General features: G+C 44.1%; 1 protein-coding gene across 3 annotated transcripts in view; it reads left to right on the plus strand.

Moving 5' to 3' along the window:
- The window catches only part of dmc1 (DNA meiotic recombinase 1), a 402,159-nt gene that overhangs the window by 249,520 nt on the left and 127,890 nt on the right, over positions 1-24,749 (plus strand). For 2 of the 3 annotated variants that reach the window (XM_070861548.1, XM_070861547.1), the window contains exons 6-8: positions 6,935-6,987; positions 8,306-8,347; positions 12,661-12,733. In XM_070861548.1, the coding sequence (XP_070717649.1) occupies positions 6,935-6,987; positions 8,306-8,347; positions 12,661-12,733 (168 nt within the window). The remainder of the gene's footprint in view (positions 1-6,934; positions 6,988-8,305; positions 8,348-12,660; positions 12,734-24,749) is intronic. The other variant, XM_070861549.1, reaches the window with a different exon arrangement.

Genomic DNA, 24,749 nt, shown 5'->3' on the forward strand with positions numbered 1-24,749 from the left:
TTCACTGCAGGAACTATCTCTATTCCATTCACTAAAGGAACTGTCTCTATTGTATTCACTGCAGCAACTGTCTCTATTCCATTCACTGCAGGGACTGTCTCTATTGTATACACTGCAGGAACTGTCTCTATTCCATTCACTGCAGGAACTGTCTCTTTCCATTCACTGCAGGCACTGTCTGTATTCTATTCACTGCAGGAACTGTCTCCATTCCATTCACTGCAGGAACTGTCTCTATTCCATTCACTAAAGGAACTGTCTCTATTGTATTCACTGCTGGAACTGTCTATTCCATTCACTGCAGGAACTGTCTCTATTCCATTCACTGCAGGAACTGTCTCTATTGTATTCACTGCAGGAACTGTCTCTATGGTATTCACTGGAGGAACTGTGTCTATTGTATTCACTGCAGGATCTGTCTCTATTGAATTCACTGCAGGAACTGTCTCTATTCCATTCACTGCAGGAACTGTCTCGATTATATTCAATGCAGGAACTGTCTTCATTTTATTCAATGCAGGAACTGTCTCTATTGTATTCACTGCAGGAACTGTCTCTATGGTATTCACTGCAGGAACTGTCTCTATTGTATTCACTGCAGGAACTGTCTCTATTCCATTCACTGCAGGGACTGTCTCTATTGTATACACTGCAGGAACTGTCTCTATTCCATTCACTGCAGGAACTGTCTCTTTCCATTCACTGCAGGCACTGTCTGTATTCTATTCACTGCAGGAACTGTCTCCATTCCATTCACTGCAGGAACTGTCTCTATTCCATTCAGTGCAGGAACGGTCTCTATTGTATTCACTGCAGGAACTGTCTGTATTCCATGCACTGCAGCAACTGTCTCTATTCAATTTACTGCAGGAACTGTCTCGATTGTAGTCACTGCAGGAACTATCTCTATTCCATTCACTAAAGGAACTGTCTCTATTGTATTCACTGCAGGAACTGTCTGTATTCCATTCACTAAAGGAACTGTCTCAATTACATTCACTGCAAGAATTGTCTATATTCCATTCACTGCAGGAACTGTGTCTATTCCATTCACTAAAGGAACTGTCTCTATTGTATTCACTGCAGGAACTGTCTCAATTCCATTCACTGCAGGAACTGTCTCTATTCCATTCACTGCAGGAACTGTCTATTGTATTCACTGCAGGAACTGTCTCTGTTCCATTCACTGCAGGAACTGTCTCTATTCCATTCACTGCAGGAACTGTCTCAATTGCAGTCACTGCAGGAACTGTCTCTATGCCATTCACTGCAGGAACTGTCCCTATTCCATTTGCTGCAGGAACTATCTGTATTGCATTCACTGCAGGATCTGTCTCAATTCCATTCACTGCAGGAACTGTCTCTATTTCATTCACTGCAGGAACATATCTCTATTCCATTCACTGCAGGAACTATCTGTATTCCATTCACTGCAGGAACTGTCTCAATTGCATTCACTGCAGCAACTGTCTCTATTCCATTCACTGCAGGAACTGTCTCTATTCCATTCACTGCAGGGACAGTCTCTATTGTATTCACTGCATGAACTGGCTCTATTCCATTCACTAAAGGAACTGTCTCGATTGTATTCACTGCAGGAACTGTCTCTTTTCCATTCACTAAAGGAACTTTCTCTATTGTATTCACTGCAGCAAGTGTCTCTATTCCATTCACTGCAGGAACTGTCTCTATTCTATTTACTGCATGATCTGTCTATTGTATTCACTGCAGGAACTTTCTCTATTCCATTCACTAAAGGAACTGTCTCTATTGTATTCACTGCAGCAACTGTCTCTATTCCATTCACTGCAGGAACTGTCTCTATTCCATTTACTGCAGGAACAGTCTCTATTGTATTCACTGCAGGAACTGTCTCTATTCCATTCACTAAAGGAACTGTCTCTATTGTATTCACTGCAGCAAGTGTCTCTATTCCATTCACTGCAGGAACTGACTCTATTCCATTTACTGCAAGAACTGTCTCCATTGTATTCACTGCAGGAACTGTCTCTATTCCATTCACTGAAGGAACTGTCCCTATTGTATTCACTGCAGCAACTGTCTCTTTTCCATTCACTGCAGGAACTGTCTCTATTGTATTCACTGCAGGAATTGTCGCTATTCCATTCACTAAAGGATCTGTCTCTATTGTATTCACTGCAGGAACTGTCTCTATTGTATTCACTGCAGGAACTGTCTCTATTTCATTCACTGCACGAATTGTCTCTATTCTAGTCGCTGCAGGAACTGTCTCTATTCCATTCACTGCAGGAACTGTCTTTATTCTATTCACTGCAGGGACAGTCTCTATTGTATTCACTAAATGAACTGTCTCTATTCCATTCACTAAAGGAACTGTCTCGATTGTATTCACTGCAGGAACTGTCTCGATTCCATTCATTGCAGGAACTGTCTCTATTCCATTCACTGCAGGAACTGTCTCTATTGTATTCACTGCAGGAACTGTCTCTATTCCATTCACTAAAGGAACTGTCTCTATTGTATTCACTGCAGCAAGTGTCTCTATTCCATTCACTGCAGGAACTGTCCCTATTGTATTCACTGCAGCAACTGTCTCTATTACATTCACTGCAGGAACTGTCTCTATTCCATTCACTGCAGGAACTGTATCAATTCTATTCACTGCAGGAACTGTCTCTATTCCATTCACTGCAGGAACGGTCTCTATTCCATTTACTGCACGGACTGTCTCTATTGTATTCAGTGCAGGAACTGTCTCTATTCCATTCACTGCAGGAACTGTCTCTATTGTATTCACTGCAGGAACTGTCTCTATGGTATTCACTGGAGGAACTGTGTCTATTGTATTCACTGCAGGATCTGTCTCTATTGTATTTACTGCAGGAACTGTCTCTATTCCATTTACTGCAGGAACTGTCTCTATTGAATTCACTGCAGGAACTGTCTCTATTCCATTCACTGCAGGAACTGTCTCGATTATATTCAATGCAGGAACTGTCTTCATTTTATTCAATGCAGGAACTGTCTCTATTGTATTCACTGCAGGAACTGTCTCTATGGTATTCACTGCAGGAACTGTCTCTATTGTATTCACTGCAGGAACTGTCTCTATTCCATTCACTGCAGGAACTATCTGTATTCCATACACTGCAGGAACTGTCTCTATTTCATTCACTGCAGGACCTGTCTCTATTATTGTCGCTGCAGGAACTGTCTCTATTGTATTCACTGCAGGAACTGTCTCTATTCCAATCAGTGCAGGAACTGTCTCTATTGTATTCACTGCAGGAACTGTCTGTATTCCATGCACTGCAGCAACTGTCTCTATTCAATTTACTGCAGGAACTGTCTCTATTGTATTCACTGCAGGAACTATCTCTATTCCATTCACTAAAGGAACTGTCTCTATTGTATTCACTGCAGCAACTGTCTCTATTCCATTCACTGCAGGGACTGTCTCTATTGTATACACTGCAGGAACTGTCTCTATTCCATTCACTGCAGGAACTGTCTCTTTCCATTCACTGCAGGCACTGTCTGTATTCTATTCACTGCAGGAACTGTCTCCATTCCATTCACTGCAGGAACTGTCTCTATTCCATTCACTAAAGGAACTGTCTCTATTGTATTCACTGCTGGAACTGTCTATTCCATTCACTGCAGGGACTGTCTCTATTGTATTCACTGCAGGAACTGTCTCTATTCCATTCACTGCAGGAACTGTCTCTATTGTATTCACTGCAGGAACTGTCTCAATTCCATTCACTGCAGAAACTGTCTCTGTTCCATTCACTGCAGGAACTGTCTCTATTCCATTTACTGCAGGAACTATCTGTATTGCATTCACTGCAGGAACTGTCTCTATTTCATTCACTGCAGGAACTGTCTCTATTATAGTCGCTGCAGGAACTGTCTCTATTGTATTCACTGCTGGAACTGTCTCTATTATATTCACTGCAGGAACTGGCTCAATTCCATTCACTGCAGGAACTGTCTCTATTCCATTCACTGCAGGAACTGTCTCTATTGTATTCACTGCAGGAACTGTCTCTGTTCCATTCACTGCAGGAACTGTCTCTATTCCATTCACTGTAGGAACTGTCTCTATTCCATTCACTAAAGGAACTGTCTCTCTTGCATTCCCTGCAGCAACATGTCTCTATTCCATTCACTGCAGGAACTGTCTCAATTCCATTCACTGCAGGAACTGTCTCTATTCCATTCACTGCAGGAACTGTCTCTATTCCATTTACTGCAGGAACTATCTGTATTGCATTCACTGCAGGATCTGTCTCAATTCCATTCACTGCAGGAACTGTCTCTATTTCATTCACTGCAGGAACTGTCTCAATTCCATTCACTGCAGGAACTGTCTCTATTCCATTCACTGCAGGAAATGTCTCTATTCCATTCACTGCAGGAACTATCTGTATACCATTCACTGCAGGAACTGTCTCTATTTCATTCACTGCAGGAACTGTCTCTATTCCGTTCACTGCAGGAACTGTCTCTATTCCATTCACTGCAGGAACTGTCTCTATTGTATTCACTGCATGAACTGTCTCTATTGTATTCACTGCAGGAACTGTCTCTGTTGTATTCACTGCAGGAACTGTCTCTATTCCATTCACTGCAGGAACTGTCTCTGTTGTATTCACTGCAATAACTGTCTCTATTCCATTCACTGCAGGAACTGTTTCTATTGTATTCACTGCAGGATCTGTCTCTGTTGTATTCACTGCAGGAACTATCTCTATTCCATTCACGACAGGAACTGTCTCCATTCCATGCACTGCAGAAACTATCTCTATTCCATTCACTGCAGGATCTGTCTCTATTCCATTCACTGCAGGAAGTGTCTCTGTTGTATTCACTGCAGGAACTGTCTCTATTCCATTCACTGCAGAAACTGTTTCTATTATATTCACTGTAGGAACTGTCTCTATTCCATTCACTGCAGGAACTGTCTCTATTCCATTCACTGCAGGAAATGTCTCTATTGTATTCACTGCAGGAACTGTCCCTATTCCATTCAGTGCAGGAAATGTCTCAATTGTATTCACTGCAGGAACTGTCTCTATTCCATTCACTGCAGGAACTGTCTCTATTCCATTCAGTGCAGGAACTGTCTCTATTGTATTCACTGCAGAAACTGTCTTGATTTCATTCGCTGCAGAAACTGTCTCAATTACATTCACTGCAAGAACTGTCTATATTCCATTCACTGCAGGAACTGTCTCTAATGTATTCACTGCAGCAACTGTCTCTATTCCATTCACTGCAGGAACTGTCTCTATTCCATTCACTGCAGGAACTGTCTCTATTGTATTCACTGCAGGAAAGGTCTCTATTGTATTCACTGCAGGAACTGTCTCTATTTCATTCACTGCAGGAACATATCTCTATTCCATTCACTAACGGAACTGTCTCTCTTGCATTCACTGCAGGAACTGTCTCTATTTCATTCAATGCAGGAACATATCTCTATTCCATTCATTGCAGGAACTATCTGTATTCCATTCACTGCAGGAACTGTCTCTATTTCATTCACTGCAGGAACTGTCTCTATTTCATTCACTGCAGGAACTGTCTCAATTCTATTCACTGCAGGAACTGTCTCTATTGTATTCACTGCATGAACTGTCTCTATTGTATTCACTGCAGGAACTGTGTCTGTTGTATTCACTGCAGGAACTATCTGTATACCATTCACTGCAGGAACTATCTCTATTTCATTCACTGCAGGAACTGTCTCTATTCCATTCACTGCAGGAACTGTCTCTATTCCATTCACTGCAGGAACTGTCTCTATTGTATTCACTGCAGGAACTGTCTCTATTCCATTCACTGCAGGAACTGTCTCTATTGTATTCACTGCAGGAACTGTCTCTGTTCTATTGACTGCAGGAACTGTCTCTATTCCATTCACTGGAGGAACTGTCTCTATTCCATTCACTGCAGGGATTACATTTACTGGAGGAACTATCTCTTCTATTTACTGCAGAAATTGTGTCTATATTTGTTCTAAAAAGTAGTGGGCAGAGATTGAATACACTTGGTGCCCAACTCCGAACTCTGTTTTATTCACTCACAAGTGGTGACCTGCTGTAACTACTGGGCTGTATTGTGTTCTTTGCAGTGTTCTTGGCACACCTCAGAAAAATATATTTTTTTAAATGTTGCATATCTCTAAGTGTTCATGGTAATTGTTTGCGACTTATATAGACCATGCTGGACATTCACCTCCCAGATCTATCTGTATCTGGGAAGAAAACGGCAGCATCTGGGAACACTTTGCCGACGAAGGTATCCCACTTTGCAAATGGCTGTGCTTCTCCCGCCTCATATGCGTGACATTGATAATGGTCATAAAAAAGGTCACAACACGGATTGATAGTAGTTCTGCTCATGTACATATAGTGATGAGGGTAGACAGCAGAAATGGCAATATGGACAAGGAAATGATTCAAAAATAAATTACTTTAAAATATTTTATGTTAGATTTCATAAATCTGATTTGAAAAGACGAAGGACCAAAGAATGAGAATCTATATGCTGGAAAGTAATCCCTGTTGCTGTTTTGTTCATCTCTGCACAATTGGGTGAATAAACCTCACTTGTTTTGAACATTAAGCTCTGATTTGCATATTTAATTGGCCACTGGATCCTGAACCTGCTCCAGTCTCTTTTCATTCAGTCATCTTATGCGGCCATTCGGTAATCCTGGCCTAAGGGAAAAAACCCATGGGTGCAAATGGATTTGCTTTGATTTGTGATCACATAAAGTAGAGAAAGATATCTGTATGTTGAAAACAATAGATGGCTGGCGCAACTGCATTATACTTATGTCAACATATCTCGCATGATTTGCTTCCTATACTTTCTGCAAGTAAGGTTAGAAAATCAATGAAATATTCTGTGCAGCATTAACATATATTTTGTTGCTTTGCAGTAAACTGCTGGGTGGAGGAATTGAAAGCATGGCAATCACAGAGGCATTTGGTGGTGAGTACAACACACAAAATGACCCTGGTGTTAGCGGGGCGACCGAAAACGGCGGAGAAACCTGACTAGGCCATGGACGCATAAATCCTGCCCCATTTAATAGGAGGACCTCATTATCATTTTTTTCTTCCGGTTCCCGCCAGGCAACTGGCCAAATTGACAGCCTGGATTATCCCCGGCGACCGGGAGTGGGGGAATGCTGGCTACGTTTGTGGTATATTGAGGTCGGAGCTCGGAGCTGGTTGTCCTCCAGAGTTAAGAGTTAGATATTCTGTCTCTGTAACAGAGTAAGAGAGTGAGAATATGTGAGCCATCCACTTTTGAGAGCTCTGTATCCGCTATAGGGGTACAACTTTGAAAATTGTATAAAATGCCAGCATGACCAAGGCAAGGAGGTATAGCCTTACAAAATCTTCAAAGGCAATTCAGATCAATCAGGGACGACCCCTATTCTGGATGGATAAAAGACGATAAATGGTTCAGTCGAAGGAGCAAAAATGAGAATCTATATGCTGGAAAGTAATCCCTGTTACTGTTTTATTCATCTCTGCACTTAAAGACACAACTGGCATGGGTGAATAAACCTCACTTGTTTTGAACATTAAGCTCTAATTTGCATGCCTAATTGACCACTGGATCCTGAACCTGCTCCAGTCTCTTTTCATTCAGTCACCTTATGCGGCCATTCAGTAATCCTGGCCTACAGGCAAAAAAGCATGGGTGCAAATGGATTTCCTTTGTGCTATACAGCTCCAACACGTATCTAAATAGATAAGCAATTCTCAGTTCTTCAGCGATGTATAATAAGTACCCTTGTGGGCTCCACTGCAATATATGCTTCAACTATTGATGTCCCATTCTCAGATCAGTCTAAGATTATTAATAAGCCCCTATGCATTTTAGAAGGCAATCTTTTCAGGCTTTGACCCTGAGTAATAACCAGGAACAGTCCTAAAGCAGTCTGCTTGGGAAGCAAAACCCATTGTTTAACATGCTGTCATTCTGCCTGTCCCGGTGAACTTAAAATATCCCATGGCACTTTTTGAAGAAGAATATTGGAGTTCTCCTTATGTTCTGACCAATATTTATCTCTCATTCAACATTACCAAAAACAGATTAAGCAGTCATCCATCGGCAGGTGGGATCTTGCTGTGTGCAATTCGGCTGCTGTATTAGCCTACAAAACAATAGTGACTAAACATCAAAAGTAATTCGCTGGCTTTAAAGCACTTTGAGATCTTCAGGATATGGAAGACACTGTGGAAATGCAAGGTTTTTCTTTTATCTTTAGTAGTTAATTTCTGTTTTTTATTTGCAGAATTTCGAACTGGAAAGACACAGCTGTCGCACACTTTCTGTGGTAAGTTCCCATACACAAAGCATTAAAGTCCTTGTGCCAGCACTTTAAAATATGCTGATATAAATGCAGGGTGTGGAATTAGAGCATCTGTGTCTTTCTTGTAATTTAAACAAAACAGTGCAAATTATGGACTTAAAAGTCCAGCAAAATGGATAGCAAGCTGGCTTCAAGTCAGAAAGCAGAGAGTAGGAGTAAAGGGTAGCGATTCATAGTGGCAAAAGATGGATAGTTGTGTTCTACAAGGATCAGTGATGGGACCACTGCTGTTCACAATTAACATTAACGATTTAGACTTTGGAATCAAAAACACAATTTCTAAATTTGCGGATGACACCAAATTTGGGGTGGGGGGGGGATAGTCAATACATAAGACCATAAGAATTAGGAGCAGGAGTCGGTCATTTGGCTCCTCGAGCCTGCTCCGCCATTCAATAAGGTTATGGCCGATCTTCCAGCTCAACTCCATTTACATGCACTATTCCCAAAACCCTTGATTTCCTTAATAGCCAAAAACCTATCAATCTCTGTCTTGAATACACTCAAAGACTGAGCCTCAACAGCTCTCTAGGGTAGAGATTTCCAAAGATTCCCCACCCTCTGAGTGAAGAAGTTTCTCCTCATCTCAGTCTTAAATGACCGACCCTCCATTCTGAGTCTGTGACCCCTGATTCGAGACTCACCAGCCAGAAGAAACATCTTCGCTGCATCTACCCTGCCAAGCCCTGTAAGAATTTTGTATGTTTCAACGAGATCACCTCTCATTCTTCTAAACTCTAGAGACTATTGGCCTAGTCGACTCAATCTCTCCTCATAGGACAATCCCCCTATCCCAGGAATCAGTCTGGTGGACCTTCGTTGCACTCCCTCTATGGCAAGTATATCCTTCTTTGGGTAAGGAGACCAAAACTATGCACAATATTCCTCACCTGGGCCCTATATAATTGCAGTAAGACATCTTTACACTTATACTCATAGCCTCTTGTAATTAAAGCAATGATACCAATTGCTTTCTTAATTGCTTGCTGTACTTGCATGTTAACTTTCAGTGATTGGTGTACAAGGAGACCCAGGTCCCTCTGAACACGAATATTCCCCAATCTCTCACCATGTAAAAAAATAATACTGAGGAGGACTGCAACAAATTACAGGAGGACATTAATAAATTTGCAGAATTGCCATATAATTGGCAAATGAAGTCCAACACAGATAAATGTGAGGTATTACATTTTGGTAGGAAGAATGGGGAGGCCACTTATTACTTGGGAGGGGTAGAGGAACAAAGGGATCTTGGAATACAAATACACAAATCGCTAAAAGTTGCGACACAAGTTAGCAAGGCCATAAAAAAGCAAACCAAGCACTAGGATTTATTTCTAGAAGGATAGAATTGAAAAGTAGAGAAGTTATGTTAAACATGTATCAGCCTTGGTTAGACCACACTTAGAGTACTGCGTAGAGTTCTGGTTGCCATATTATAAAAAGGATATAGAGGTACTGGAGAGGATGCAGAGAAGATTTACAAGGATGATACTAGAAATGCAAGGGTATACAATATCAGGAAAGGATCAGGCTGGTTCTCTTTTCTCTTGAAAAAAGGTGGCCCAGGGGTGACCGATTAGAGGTCTTTAAAAGTATGAAAGGTTTCGCTAGAGTGGATATAGAGAAAATGTTTCCATTTATGGGGAAGAGCGTAACCAGAGGCCATTATAAAAAGAGTCACCAAGAAATCCAACAGGGAATTTAGAAGAAACTTTTTTACCCAGAGACTGATGAGAATACGGAACTCACCACCACAGGTAGTGGTTGAAGTGAATAGTACAGATGCATTTAAGGGGAGGGTAGACAAGGATATGAGGGAGAAGGGAATAGAGGGTTATGCTGATAGAGTTAGATGAGGAAAAACGGGAGGAGGCTCGAGTGGAGCATAAACGCTGGCATGGACTGGTTGGGCCGAATGGCCTGTTCCTGTGCCATATATCCTATGTAAAATAACGTTGAGTGAGTTATAGAACATTAAGGGGCCGAAATTGATGGCCTTACTGCCCACTACCGCCGACATTCCTCTGCTCGAACCGACCAGTGCTACTTGTGTCGTGGCCTGGAGCGGGAGGGAGGGGACAGCCGCCGGGAAGTGCCGGCCAATATCAGCGGATGGCCGATGCATGTAAGTACACTCTCGCCCGCCGAGATGCCATATTCATGCGGGCGGGAGTTGGCGGCAGGACGACGGCTGAGTGCAGGCAGCTCTGTCCTCAACGGTAAGTGTGAAGATGCTGTAAAAAATATTACTGAAGTTTACTTAAATTATTTCTTTACAGGTACTTACCTGGGGGTCCCCATCAGATGTTTTTTTTTTAATGCTTTTTATTTTTAGTTCTTCAACCCTCTGTGGGCCCGACTCCATCCTCAGCGGCACTTGGACGGCAAGCACCTTTGCCGCCGAGAATGAGAGCTCCCGCCGGCTGCCACCCAGTTTGGCGGTGTACAGCACAGATTTGCTGCCCACCGACCTTCGAGGGACCTTGGTGATGAAAACCCCGTCCAAAACACCATCAGGGACCTCGCCGGCCATCGGCGGTCCTTTGGGCACTTGGGCGGGTGGGGGCCTTCATCAAATTCGGGCCCCAAGAGTCGACAGTAATTTAGAAGGCAAATTCTTTCAGTAATAATGAAATAATCATCAGTCAAGCTGCTGGGAGAACTGAGCATTGTACCCTATCCCAGGGACAGATTGGTTTATTAGACGTACTTACACCATATAGAAACATAGGAAATAGGTTCAGGAGTAGGCCATTCGGCCCTTTGAGCCTGCACCACCATTCAATAAGATCACGGCTGATCATTCCCTCAGTACCCCTTTCCTGCTTTCTCTCCATACCCCTTGATCCCTTTAGCCGTAAGGGCCATATCTAACTCCCTCTTGAATATATCCAATGAACTGGCATCAACAACTCTCTGCGGCAGGGAATTCCACAGGTTAACAACTCTCTGAGTGAAAAAGTTTCTCCTCATCTCAGTCCTAAATGGCCTACCCCTTAACCTAAGACTATGTCCCCTGGTTCTGGACTTCTCCAACATCGGGAACATTCTTCCTGCATCTAACCTGTCCAGTCCAGTCAGAATTTTACACGTTTCTTTGAGATCCCCTCTCATCCTTCTAAACTCCAATGAATAAAGGCCCAGTTGATCCAGTCTCTCCTCATATGACAGTCCAGCCATCCCGGGAATCAGTCTGGTGAACCTTCGCTGCACTCCCTCAATAGCAAGAACGTCCTTCCTCAGATTAGGAGACCAAAACTAAACACAATATTCCAGGTGAGGCCTCACTGAGGCCCTGTACAACTGCAGTAAGACCTCCCTGCTCCTATACTCAAATCCCCTAGCTATGAAGGCCAACAAACCATTTGCCTTCTTCACCGCCTGCTGTACCTGCATGCCAACTTTCAATGACTGATGAACCATGACACCCAGGTCTCGTTGCACCTCCCCTTTTCCTAATCTGCCGCCATTCAGATAATATTCTGCCTTTCGTGTTTTTATCCCCAAAATGGATAACCTCACATTTATCCACATTATACTGCATCTGCCATACATTTGCCCACTCACCTAACCTGTCCAAGTCACCCTGCAGCCTCCTCGTGTCCTCCTCACAGCTCACACCACTACCCAGTTTAGTGTCATCTGCGAACTTGGAGATATTACACTCAATTCCTTCATCTAAATCGTTAATGTATATTGTAAAGAGCTGGGGTCCCAGCACTGAGCCCTGCGGCACTCCACTAGTCACTGCCTGCCATTCTGAAAAGGACCCGTTTATCCCGACTCTCTGCTTCCTGTCTGCCAACCAGTTCTCTATCCACTTCAGTACATTACCCCCAATACCATGTGCTTTGATTTTGTACACCAATCTTTTGTGCAGGGCCTTGACAAAAGACTTTTGAAAGTCCAAATACACCACATCCACTGGTTCTCCCTTGTGCACTCTGCTAGTTACATCCTCAAAAAATTCCAGAAGATTTGTCAAGCATGATTTCCCCTTCATAAATCCATGCTGACTTGGTCCGATCCTGTCACTGCTTTCCCAATATAGAACCATCTAGAGGAGAGTATTACAGTAGTGGCTCTCTGAGTTGCAGAATATAAATGTAGCAGTTCTGATTTGGTCTAGAATGTTCAATTCAGGTGAACCTGTGATAAGGAGCACTGAATTGAGGCAGTCTGATGAAAGTTTAGTGATCTAGGTGCCTTGGACCAGCATTGTACTAATTGATTTATCTCTCTGAGAAGTCGTATTTAATTTTCTTTCATTGTAGTAACTGCTCAACTTCCTGGACCCAGTGGATACTGTGGAGGAAAGGTGATATTTATTGATACAGAGAATACCTTGTATCCTTTCTTTTGTTAGCTTTTTCCATTTCATGGCTTCTTTTGTTGTTATTGTCTCAGATCCTGTGTACACACAGTCTGTCCCTCCCCATCTCCTCCCTCCTACTCTTATTTGGGTCTGAGCTCCAACTGTGCCTTGGGATGTTTTACCAATGTAGTATATAAATGTAGCATTTTGTTGGAATTGCTGCAATTTCAATTTTCATCTGCAGATTTGTTTTGTATGCAATAAAGATTCAAACTGAGTACTGTTTAACAAAGCTCTGCATTGGCTCTGCTTTATTTAGGCCCAAAGTGCCTGACTCTCAAAATGGCTGGCCTTTTATACCTGAGCAGCGCCACATGCGTGCTGCTCAGTGGCCTCCAACAATTACGCCATCTGGTGGCTACGAACAGGATGTACATACATGACAATACCCCACTCTGAGATCTTATCACAGTCTTTCACAGGTTGTGACGGTCCGGTGCTTTACGCTCCCGGGTTGACCGTCTCAGTTTGATTCCAGCCTTAGATGAGTGTGCGGGGTCTGTTGTGGCTGATGGTTGGATGACTGACTTGTTGGGGGTGGCTGAGGGCATGTCAGGAATTGCAAGTCCATTTTTATTGAACAGGTCCGTGTTGGAAATTCTGGGTTCACTGATGACCCTCGAGTCCTCTGAAGACTGCTGGTAGGTTGGTTGGTCGTCCAACTGTTCTGGCTTGTCTGTGTGCCTCAGCTTTGTCTGATCCATGTGTTTCCTGCAAGTTTGCCCATTCTTGAGCTTAATAACGAATACTCTGTTGCCCTCCTTGACCATGACCGTAGCAGTGATCCATTTAGGACCCTGACCATAGTTCAACACATATACAGGATCATTAACAGAAATCTCGCGTGACACAGTTGCACGATCGTGGTACCCTTGTTGACTTTGTCTTCTGTATTCAACATGATTATTTAAATCTGGGTGTATCAGAGATAGCTTGGTCTTAAGACCTCTTTTCATCATGAGTTCAGCAGGCGAGACCCCTGTAAGTGTGTGGGGTCTTGTCCTGTAACTCAGCAGTATGCAGGACAAGCAGGTCTGCAGTGACCCTTGGGTTACTCTCCTCATACTTTGCTTGATAATTTGTATTGTACGTTCAGCTTGCCCGTTGGACGCAGGCTTGAACGGTACTGACCTTACATGTTTTATGCCATTAAGTTTCACACACTCCTGAAACTCCTGACTGGTGAAGCACGATCCATTGTCGCTCACCACTATGTCAGGCAGACCAAGTGTCGCGAACATGACATTGAGATTCTCTATGGTTGCCGTGGACGGGCTGGATGACATGATTATGCATTCTATCCACTTCAAATAAGCGTCCACCACCACTAAAAACATCTTGCCCTGGAAGGGACCTGCAAAATCTACATGGATCCTGGACCAAGGTTTGGATGGCCACGACCACAGACTCAGCAGCGATTCCTCTGGTGCTTTGTAGAGCTGCATAGAAACATAGAAACATAGAAAATAGGTGCAGGAATAGGCCATTCGGCCCTTCTAGCCTGCACCGCCATTCAATGAGATCATGGCTGAACATTCAACTTCAGTACCCCATTCCTGCTTTCTCGCCAAACCCCTTGATTCCCCTAGTAGTAAGGACCTCATCTAACTCCTTTTTGAATATATTTAGTGAATTGGCCTCAACAACTTTCTGTGGTAGAGAATTCCACAGGTTCACCACTCTCTGGGTGAAGAAGTTCCTCCGCATCTTGGTCCTAAATGGCTTACCCCTTATCCTTAGACTGTGACCTCTGGTTCTGGACTTCCCCAACATTGGGAACATTCTTCCTGCATCTAACCTGTCTAACCCCGTCAGAATTTTAAATGTTTCTATGAGATCCCCTCTCATTCTTCTGAACTCCAGTGAATACAAGCCCAGTTGATCCAGTCTTTCTTGATAGGTCAGTCCCGCCATCCCGGGAATCAGTCTGGTGAACCTTCGCTGCACTCCCTCAATAGCAAGAATGTCCTTCCTCAGGTTAGGAGACCAAAACTGTACACAATACTCCAGGTGTGGCCTCACCAATGCCCTGTACAACTGTAGCAACACCTCCCTGCCCCTGTACTCAAATCCCCTCGCTATGAAGGCCAACATGCCATTTGCTTTCTTAACCGCCTGCTGCACCTGCATGCCAACCTTCAATGACTGATGTACCACGACACCCAGGTCTCTTTGCACCTCCCCTTTTCCTAATCTGTCACCATTCAGATAATAGTCTGTCTCTCTGTTTTTACCACCAAAGTGGATAACCTCACATTTATCCACATTATACTTCATCTGCCATTCATTTGCCCACTCACCTAACCTATCCAAGTCGCTCTGCAGCTTCACAGCATCCTCCTCGCAGCTCACACTGCCACCCAACTTAGTGTCATCCGCAAATTTGGAGATACTACATTTAATCCCCTCATCTAAATCATTAATGTACAGTGTAAACAGCTGGGGCCCCAGCACAGAACCTTGCGGTACCCCATTAGTCACTGCCTGCCATTCTGAAAAGTACCCATTTACTCCTACTCTTTGCTTCCTGTCTGACAACCAGTTCTCAATCCATGTCAGCACACTACCCCCAATCCCATGTGCTCTAACTTTGCACATCAATCTCTTGTGTGGGATCTTGTCGAACGCCTTCTGAAAGTCCAAATATACCACATCAACTGGTTCTCCCTTGTCCACTCTACTGGAAACATCCTCAAAAAATTCCAGAAGATTTGTCAAGCATGCTTTCCCTTTCACAAATCCATGCTGACTTGGACCTATCATGTCACCTCTTTCCAAATGCACTGCTATGACATCCTTAATAATTGATTCCATCATTTTACCCACTACCGATGTCAGGCTGACCGGTCTATAATTCCCTGTTTTCTCTCTCCCTCCTTTTTTAAAAAGTGGGGTTACATTGGCTACCCTCCACTCCATAGGAACTGATCCAGAGTCAATGGAATGTTGGAAAATGACTGTCAATGCATCCACTATTTCCAAGGCCACCTCCTTAAGTACTCTGGGATGCAGTCCATCAGGCCCTGGGGATTTATCGGCCTTCAATCCCATCAATTTCCCCAACACAATTTCCCGGCTAATAAGGATTTCCCTCAGTTCCTCCTCCTTACTAGACCCCCCGACCCCTTTTATAACCGGAAGGTTGTTTGTGTCCTCCTTCGTGAATACCGAACCAAAGTACTTGTTCAATTGGTCCGCCATTTCTTTGTTCCCCGTTATGACTTCCCCTGATTCTGACTGCAGGGGACCTATGTTTGTCTTTACTAACCTTTTTCTCTTTACATATCTATAGAAAGTTTTGCAATCCGTCTTAATGTTCCCTGCAAGCTTCTTCTCGTACTCCATTTTCCCTGCCCTAATCAAACTCTTTGTCCACCTCTGCTGAGTTCTAAATTTCTCCCAGTCCCCAGGTTCGCTGCTATTTCTGGCCAATTTGTATGCCACTTCCTTGGCTTTAATACTATCCCTGATTTCCCTTGATAGCCACGGTTGAGCCACCTTCCCTTTTTTATTTTTATGCCAGACAGGAATGTACAATTGTTGTAGTTCATCCATGCGGTCTCTAAATGTCTGCCATTGCCCATCCACAGTCAACCCCTTAAGTATCATTCGCCAATCCATCCCAGCCAATTCACGCCTCATACCTTCAAAGTTAGCCTTCTTTAAGTTCTGGACCATGGTCTTTGAATTAACTGTTTCATTCTCCATCCTAATGCAGAATTCCACCATATTATGGTCACTCTTCCCCAAGGGGCCTCGCACAACGAGATTGCTAATTAATCCTCTCTCATTACATAACACCCAGTCTAAGATGGCCTCCTCCCTAGTTGGTTCCTCGACATATTGGTCTAAAAAACCATCCCTTATGCACTCCAGGAAATCCTCCTCCACCGTATTGCTTCCAGTTTGGTTAGCCCAATCTATGTGCATATTAAAGTCACCCATTATAACTGCTGCACCTTTATTGCATGCACCCCTAATTTCCTGTTTGATGCCCTCCCGAACATCACTACTACTGTTTGGAGGTCTGTACACAACTCCCACTAACGTTTTTTGCCCTTTGGTGTTCTGTAGCTCTACCCATATAGATTCCACATCATCCAAGCTAATGTCCTTCCTAACTATTGCCTTAATTTCCTCCTTAACCAGCAATGCTACCCCACCTCCTTTTCCTGTTATTCTATCCTTCCTGAATGTTGAATACCCCTGGATGTTGAGTTCCCAGCCCTGATCATCCTGGAGCCACGTCTCCGTAATCCCAATCACATCATATTTGTTAACATCTATTTGCACAGTTAATTCATCCACCTTATTGCGGATACTCCTTGCATTAAGACACAAAGCCTTTAGGCTTGTTTTTTTAACACCCTCTGTCCTTTTAGAATTTTGCTGTACAATGGTCCTTTTTGTTCTTTGCCTTGGGTTTCTCTGCCCTCCACTTTTCCTCATCTCCTTTCTGTCTTTTGCTTTTGCCTCCTTTTTGTTTCCCTCTATCTCCCTGCATTGGTTCCCATCCCCCTGCATGCAAGTGTTGCACTGATGCACGCATGCTTTCAGCTCAGAATCAATTCCTGGCCACCATACATGGGACCTGGCGATGGCCTTCATCATCACTATACCAGGATGTGTGCTGTGTAACTCACGCATGAACTTCTCTCTCCCTTTCTTGGGCATTTCAACACAGTTGCCCCACAATATGCAATCTGCTTGAATAGACAGTTCGTCCTTGCGACAAACGTACGGTTTGGCCTCCTCGCACATTTGCTTAGGTATGGCAGAACAATCCCCTTTGATCCTTTACCACCGATAAAATCGGATCCTGGCTGGTCCAGGTCTTAACTTGTTGAGTCGTGACAGGGATAGCTTCACTCTCAAAAGCATCCATGATTAACATTAGATCCACCGTTTGTGGCGTTTCCACCTCCTTGTATGCAAAGGCAACCGGTTCAAAGCATTGGTACAATTCTCTGTGCCAGGTCAGTGGCGAATGACATAATCATAGGCAGATAATGTCAGCGCCCACCTTTGGATGCGGGATGAAGCGTTGGTATTGATACCTTTGCTCTCGGAAAACTATGAAATGAGCGGCTTGTGATCAGTCTCTAATTCGAACCTCAGACTAAACAGGTATTAATGCATCTTTTTAACATCGTACACACACGCTAAAGCTTTTTCTACCATGCTGTAGGCTCTTTCTGCTTTAGACAAACTTTTGGATGCATACGCGACAGGTTGAAGTTTCCCCGACTCATTGGCTTGATGGAGTACGCAACCAATTCCATACGACGATGCGTCACAGGCCAAAACTAAATGTTTACATGGGTCATAATCTACCAGCAGCTTGTTCGAGCAAAGCAGATTGGAGGCTTTCTCGAAAGCTCTGTCTTGCGATGCGCCCCACACCCAGTTGTTGCCTTTTCTCAATAGAATGTGGAGTGGTTCTAATAAGGTGCTCAATTTAGGTAGGAAGTTACCAAAGTAGTTGAGCAGACCCAGGAATGAATGCAGCTCTGTCACATTCTGCTGCTTGGGTGCATTCTTGACGGCCTTGGTTTTCACGTCAGTAGGTCTGATGCCATCAGCGGCGATTTTCCTCCCGAGGAATTTGACCTCCGGTGCCATGAAGATACACTTCGAGCATTTCAGTCTGAGTCCCACTCTATCCAAACGCAGTTTGTTCCAGGTTGTTCAGATGTTCCTTGGAGTCACAACCGGTGATCAGGATGTCATCTTGGAACACGACAGTTCTGGGAACAGACTTCAGTAGACTTCCTATATTCCTCTGGAATATTGCTGCAGCCGAGCGAATTCCGAAAGAGCATCTGTGGTAAATAAACAGTCCTTCGTGCGTGTTAATGCACGTAAGTCTCTTCGACGTCTCGACCAACTCCTGTGTCATAGGCCGACGCCAAGTCCAGTTTCTCCGGCTAGCGTCGCAAACAAGTCATCAGCCTTCAGTAACGGGTACTGATTTTGTTTCGAAACCCTGTTGATCGTAGCCTTGTAGTTTCCACAGATTCTGGCTCTGTCATCACTTTTCAGCACAGGAACAGTGGGGCTGACCCATTCATTAAATTTGACCGGTGATACGATCCCTTCACGCTGGAGTCTGTCCAGTTCAATTTCGACCTTCTTCCTCATCATATACGGCACTGCCCGAGCTTTATGATGGACGGATCTTGCATCTGAGTCCATGTGGATCTGCACCTTGGCTCCCGTGAAGTTGCCGATACCCGGTTCGAACAGCGAGGGGAACTTGCTCAATACTTGGGCACATGTATCTTCCTCCGATGACAACGCCTTTATGTTGTTCCATTCGCATCTGATTTTCTCCATCCAGCTCCTGCCGAGCAGCGTTGGGCCATTGCCTGGAACAATCCACATCGGTAACTCGTGAACCGCACCTTTATATGACACATTAATTTGTGCACTGCCAATCACCTTTATCAGTTCTTTGGTGTACGTGCGCAGCTTGGCGTTAACAGGGCTCAGCCTGGGCCTCACAGTCTTAGTATCCCACAGCTTATTAAATGCCCTCTCGTTCATGGTCGATTGACTCGCCTCCCTGTCCAGTTCCATTGATACGGGTTTCCCGTTAAACTTCACATTAATCAAAACTGCTTTACTCTTGGTTATGAAGGAGTAAAGTCCATACACTTCCTCTTCTGGCATCTCAGATTGCGTATCCGGATCCGCGCTAGTCTGACACTCATCTTCCACGTGGGGGTGTGTCGCAGCTCGCTCATCTGCGGACACTGCCGATGATTTCCCCCACAACGGAACACGGAGAAGTCGGATACATGCCCGCTGGCAGACTTTGGGCAGCCACAGGTTTCGCGTACGCAGCCGGATAGGCCTTGCTCTGTGCCGCTCTGCCGAACACTGAATCAATTGCCGAGGTTCGGTTCTTCACCACTATTTGCTTTAGACTCCCGTCATACATGATTGAGCGATCTGGATGGCCCTCTTTAAATCCAACTCCTGCACCGCCAGATGTTTGCGCAGGATCACCTCGTGGTTGATACCGATAGCAAAGAAGTCCCGCAGCATGTCTGCCAACACCGTCCCGAACTTGCACGGTTCCGCTAGAAGTCTCAGGTCGGCAACGAATTCTGCTGCTCTCTGGCCCTCGAACGTGTGTATAAAACTTGTATCTCGAGATGATGATGCCGTCATCTGTCTTGAGGTGCTCCCGTACCAATGTACACAACTCCTCTTACGTTTTCTCTATTGGATCACTCGGCATGAGTAGATTCTTTATCACACCATAGATCTTTGAACCACACACAGTGAGGAATACGGCCCGGCACCGATCTGCATCGTCGACCCCCTTCATTTTGTTGGCCACGCAGTACTGGTTGAAACGGCTCATAAAGTCTGCCCAATCCTCTCCCTCCACGAATCACTAAAAATCCAATCGTGCTCATTTTGCAAACAAAGGTTCTTGTATTCTCATCGCCAAATGTTATGTATGCAATAAAGGTTCAAACTGAGTACTGTTTAACTAAGCAAGGTACAACCTTGGCTCTGCTTTATTTAGGCCCAAAGTGCCTGACTGTCAAAATGGCTGGCCTTTTATACCTGAGCAGCACCATGTGTGTGTGACCTCCAACAATGACGCCATCTGGTGGCTACAAACAGAATCTACATACATGACAAGATTATACTAACTGTTCATTTCACAGAGAGACTTTCACTACAGGGCTATTTCTTTCAAATTAGTCTGAAAGATATACTTACATAAACGTTTACATAATTTTTGAATCTTATATGTTCACTTGGTGTTGTGTAAGTATTATTGGTATGTTGTGTTGGGACATCTGTATGCACTCCAACATTCCATGTAAAGGGCTGTGAAGATTTCAAAGAACTGCATGAAAGGCTTCTGCTGATTAATGAATGCAGCCTTTGTATGGTACGAATCTCTGGGTCCCGCACCAGCTGCATTTCTGGTCTGCCTCCCACGCCCAAGCTCATTGCTGTTTGGCTGCTGTCACCACCACTTGTTCCTCCTCACTGGTGCTCTTTAACCAGACCACTCCTAATTCCTATGATGCTTTCAAGGTCTAGAGTCCTTGAGAGGTACTTCTCCAATTATTTGGAAGGCTTGCTCCTTTCTAGTAGCTGAGACATTGTACTTTGGCTGGTCTGCCAGCAGTATGAATTCTCTGTTGACGGTTATGTGCTGCCTCCTTTGAAAAAAGAACATTAGGAGGTAACTCAAGGGGCAGACCAATGAGAAGCTTACATTCCACCTGGTGTGAAAAGATGAACAGAGAGTGTGTATATAGTTCCAGCTTCCTTATAATGAATTGGTGAGAAACATGCCAGTGTTGATTAAGCAAAAGGTAACCAATCGCCTTAGCAGGCAAGAAGTCTTTCTATCTCTCTCTTTCTCTCTCACCCTTTAAGTTATATCTGTGTACTCATGTAGTAAAAGACACCTGATGTCTCCGCTGAAATAATGTGCACAGCATACTTTCAAAAAGATATTCATTTACAGGCATTTCATTCTGATATTTGGGAATCTTTCCTGACCAACTAGAACACTCAGCCATTTGATGCTGGTGCTCAGTGTTTTGAGTGTCCAGTCAGTGTATCAGCAGTTGCGGCTTCTATCAGCTCATACTTGTTCAAATGCTCAATCTCTCCGTCCCTGATGTCCGATTCCATTAATTTCCCTGTAACTGACGTTAAACTAATGGGTCTGTAGTTTCCTGGTTTCTCCCTCTCTCTTATATTAATTTGTTTTGTATTCATTCACGGGGTGTGGGTGTCGCTGGCACGGCCAGCATTTATTGCCCATCCCTAATTACCTTTGAGAAGGTGGTGGTGAGTTACCTTCTTGAACCGCTGCAGTCTGTGTGGTGAAGGTACTTCCACAGTGCTGTTACGTAGGGAATTCCAGTATTTTGACCCAGTGACGATGAAAGAACTGTGTTATATTTCCAAGTCAGGATGGTGTGTGACTTGGAGGAGAGCTTGGATGTGCTGTTCCTATGCACCTGCTGCCCTAGTCCTTCTAGGCGGGTTTGGGAGGTGCTGTCGAAAAAACCTTGGTGAGATGCTGCGTGCGTCTTGTAGGTGGTACACAGCAGCCACGGTTCGCCGGTAGTGGAGGGAGTGAATGTTTAAGGTGGTGGATGGGGTACCAGTCAAGCGGGCTGCTTTGTCCTGGATGGTGTCGAGCTTCTTGAGTGCTGTTGGAGCTGCACTCATCCAGGCAAGTGGAGAGTGTTCCATCACACTCCTAATTTGTGCCTTGTAGATGGTGGAAAGGCTTTGGGGAGTCAGGAGGTGAGACACTCGCCGTAGAATACCCAGCCTCTGACCTGCTTTTGTAGCCACAGTATTTATGTGGCTGGTCCAGTTAAGTGTCTGCTCAAGGGTGACCCCAAAGATGTTGATGGTGGGATATTCAATGATGGCAATGCCATTGAATGTTATGGGGAGGTGGTTAGACTCTCGCTCTTGTTGATGATTGTCATTCACAGAATCATAGAAATTTGCAGCATGGAAGGAGGCCATTTCGGCTTATCATGTGCACGCTGGCCAACCAAGAGCTACCCAGCCTAATCCCACTTTCCAGGTCTTGGTCCGTAGCCCCGTAGGTTACGGTAATTTAAGTGCACATCCAAGTATTTTTTAAATGTGGTGAGGCTTTCTGCCTCTACCACCCTTTCAGGCAGTGAGTTCCAGATCACCACCACCCTCTATACCTCCCCCCAATTACTTTAAATTTATGCCCCCTGGTTATTGACCCCCTCTGCCAAGGGAAATAGGTCCTTCCTATCTATTCTATTCAGGCCCCTCATAATTTTGCACACTTCAATTAAATCTCCCCTCAGTCTCCTCTGTTCCAAGGAAAACAACCCCAGCCTATCCAATCTTTCCTCATAGCTAAAGTTTTCCAGTCCTGGCAACATCCTCGTAAATCCCCTCTACACCCTCTCTAGTGCAATCACATCCTTTCTGTAATCTGGTGACCAGAACTGCATGCAGTACTCAAGCTGTGGCCTAACTAATGTTTTATACAGTTCAGGCATAACCTCCTTGCTCTTGTATTCCATGCCTCGGCTAATGAAGGAAAGCATTTCATATGCCTTTTTAACTACCTTATTGACTTGTCCTGCTACCTTTAAGGATCTGTGGACATGTACCTCTGTTCCTCCACACCTCTCAGTATCCTCCCATTTATTGTGCATTCCTTTGCCTTGGTGCCCCTCCCCAAATGCATTACCTCTCACTTTTCCAGATTGAATTCCATTTGCCACTTTTCTGCCTAATTGACCAGTTCAGCGATATCTTCCTGCACTCTAGAGCTTTCCTCCTCACTGTCGAGCACATGGCCAATTTTTGTATCATCTGCAAATTTCTTTATCATGCCTCTACATTAAAATCTAAATCATTAATATATACTACAAAAAGAAAGGGACTGAGTACGGAGCCCTGTGGAACCTCACTGTAAACAGCCTACCAGTCACAAAAACTCCCCTCAACCATTACTCTTTGCTTCCTGCCAATTTTGGATCCAATTTGCCACACTCCCTTGGATCTCATGGGCTTTTACTTTTTTGATCAGCCTACCATGTGGGACCTTGTCAAAAGCCTTGCTAAAATCCATGTAAACTACATCAAACAAACTGCCCTCATCGACGCTCCTTGTTACTTGCTCAAATAATTCAATCAAGTTGACCTTCCCTTAACAAATCCATGTCCTTGATTAATCTATGTCTTTCTAAATGAAAGTTTATACTGTCCCTCAGAATTGATTCCAGTAATTTGCCCACCACCAGTGTTAACATGAAGTATTAATTTAACAAGTCTGCCATGAAAGTCATGTCTATATCTGTCATTCATAGGCTCATATTCTGCTTGTGAGATTATCCACTTTGGTGATAAAAACAGAGGGACAGACTATTATCTGAATGGTGACAGACTAGGTAAAGGGGAGGTGCAACGAGACCTGGGTGTCATGGTACATCAGTCATTGAAGGTTGGCATGCAGGTACAGCAGGCGGTTAAGAAAGCAAATGGCATGTTGGCCTTCATAGCGACAGGGGCAGGGAGGTGTTACTACAGTTGTATAGGGCCTTGGTGAGGCCACACCTGGAGTATTGTGTACAGTTTTGGTCTCCTAACTTGAGGAAGGACATTCTTGCTATCCCAGACTGATTCCCGGGATGGCTGGACTGACATATCAAGAAAGACTGAATCAACTGGGCTTGTATTCAGTGGAGTTCAGAAGAATGAAAGGGGATCTCATAGAAACGTTTAAAATTCTGACGGGTTTAGACAGGTTAGATGCAGGAAGAATGTTCCCAATGTTGGGGAAGTCCAGAACCAGGGGTTACAGTCTAAGGGTAAGGAGTAAGCCATTTAGGACCGAGATAAGGAGAAACTTCTTCACCCAGAGAGTGGTGAACCTGTGGAATTCTCTACCACAGAAAGTTGTTGAGGCCAATTCACTAAATATATTCAAAAAGGAGTTAGATGTAGTCCTTACTACTAGGGGGATCAAGGGGTATGGCGAGAAAGCAGGAATGGGGTACTGAAGTTGCATGTTCAGCCATGAACTCATTGAATGGCGGTGCAGGCTCGAAGGGCCGAATGGCCTACTCCTACACCTATTTTCTGTGTTTCTATGCTTTGGCAACTCTTTCTCTTAATATATTTGTAAACGTATTTACTGTTAGCTTTGATATCTCTTGAAAGTTTATGTTCATACTCTCTGTTTGCACCTGTTATTACTTCCTTTGTATCCCTTTGTTGTTTTTTTTAGCTCTCCCAATCTGCTGGATTTCTGCATTTGTGTAAGCCTTTTCTTTTAGCTTAATTGTGTCTCTTACCTCATTTATTTACCATGGTTGCTTAACGACACAAGTGGATCATTTGGCTTTAGGATTATGTACTGGTTTTGTATAGTACCAAAACCTTCCTTGAAAACTTCCCACTGTTTATCTGCAGGTTTGCCCATTAACAGCTCAG

This window comes from Pristiophorus japonicus, chromosome 19, assembly GCF_044704955.1.
Source record: "Pristiophorus japonicus isolate sPriJap1 chromosome 19, sPriJap1.hap1, whole genome shotgun sequence".
NCBI classification, from domain to species: domain Eukaryota; kingdom Metazoa; phylum Chordata; class Chondrichthyes; family Pristiophoridae; genus Pristiophorus; species Pristiophorus japonicus.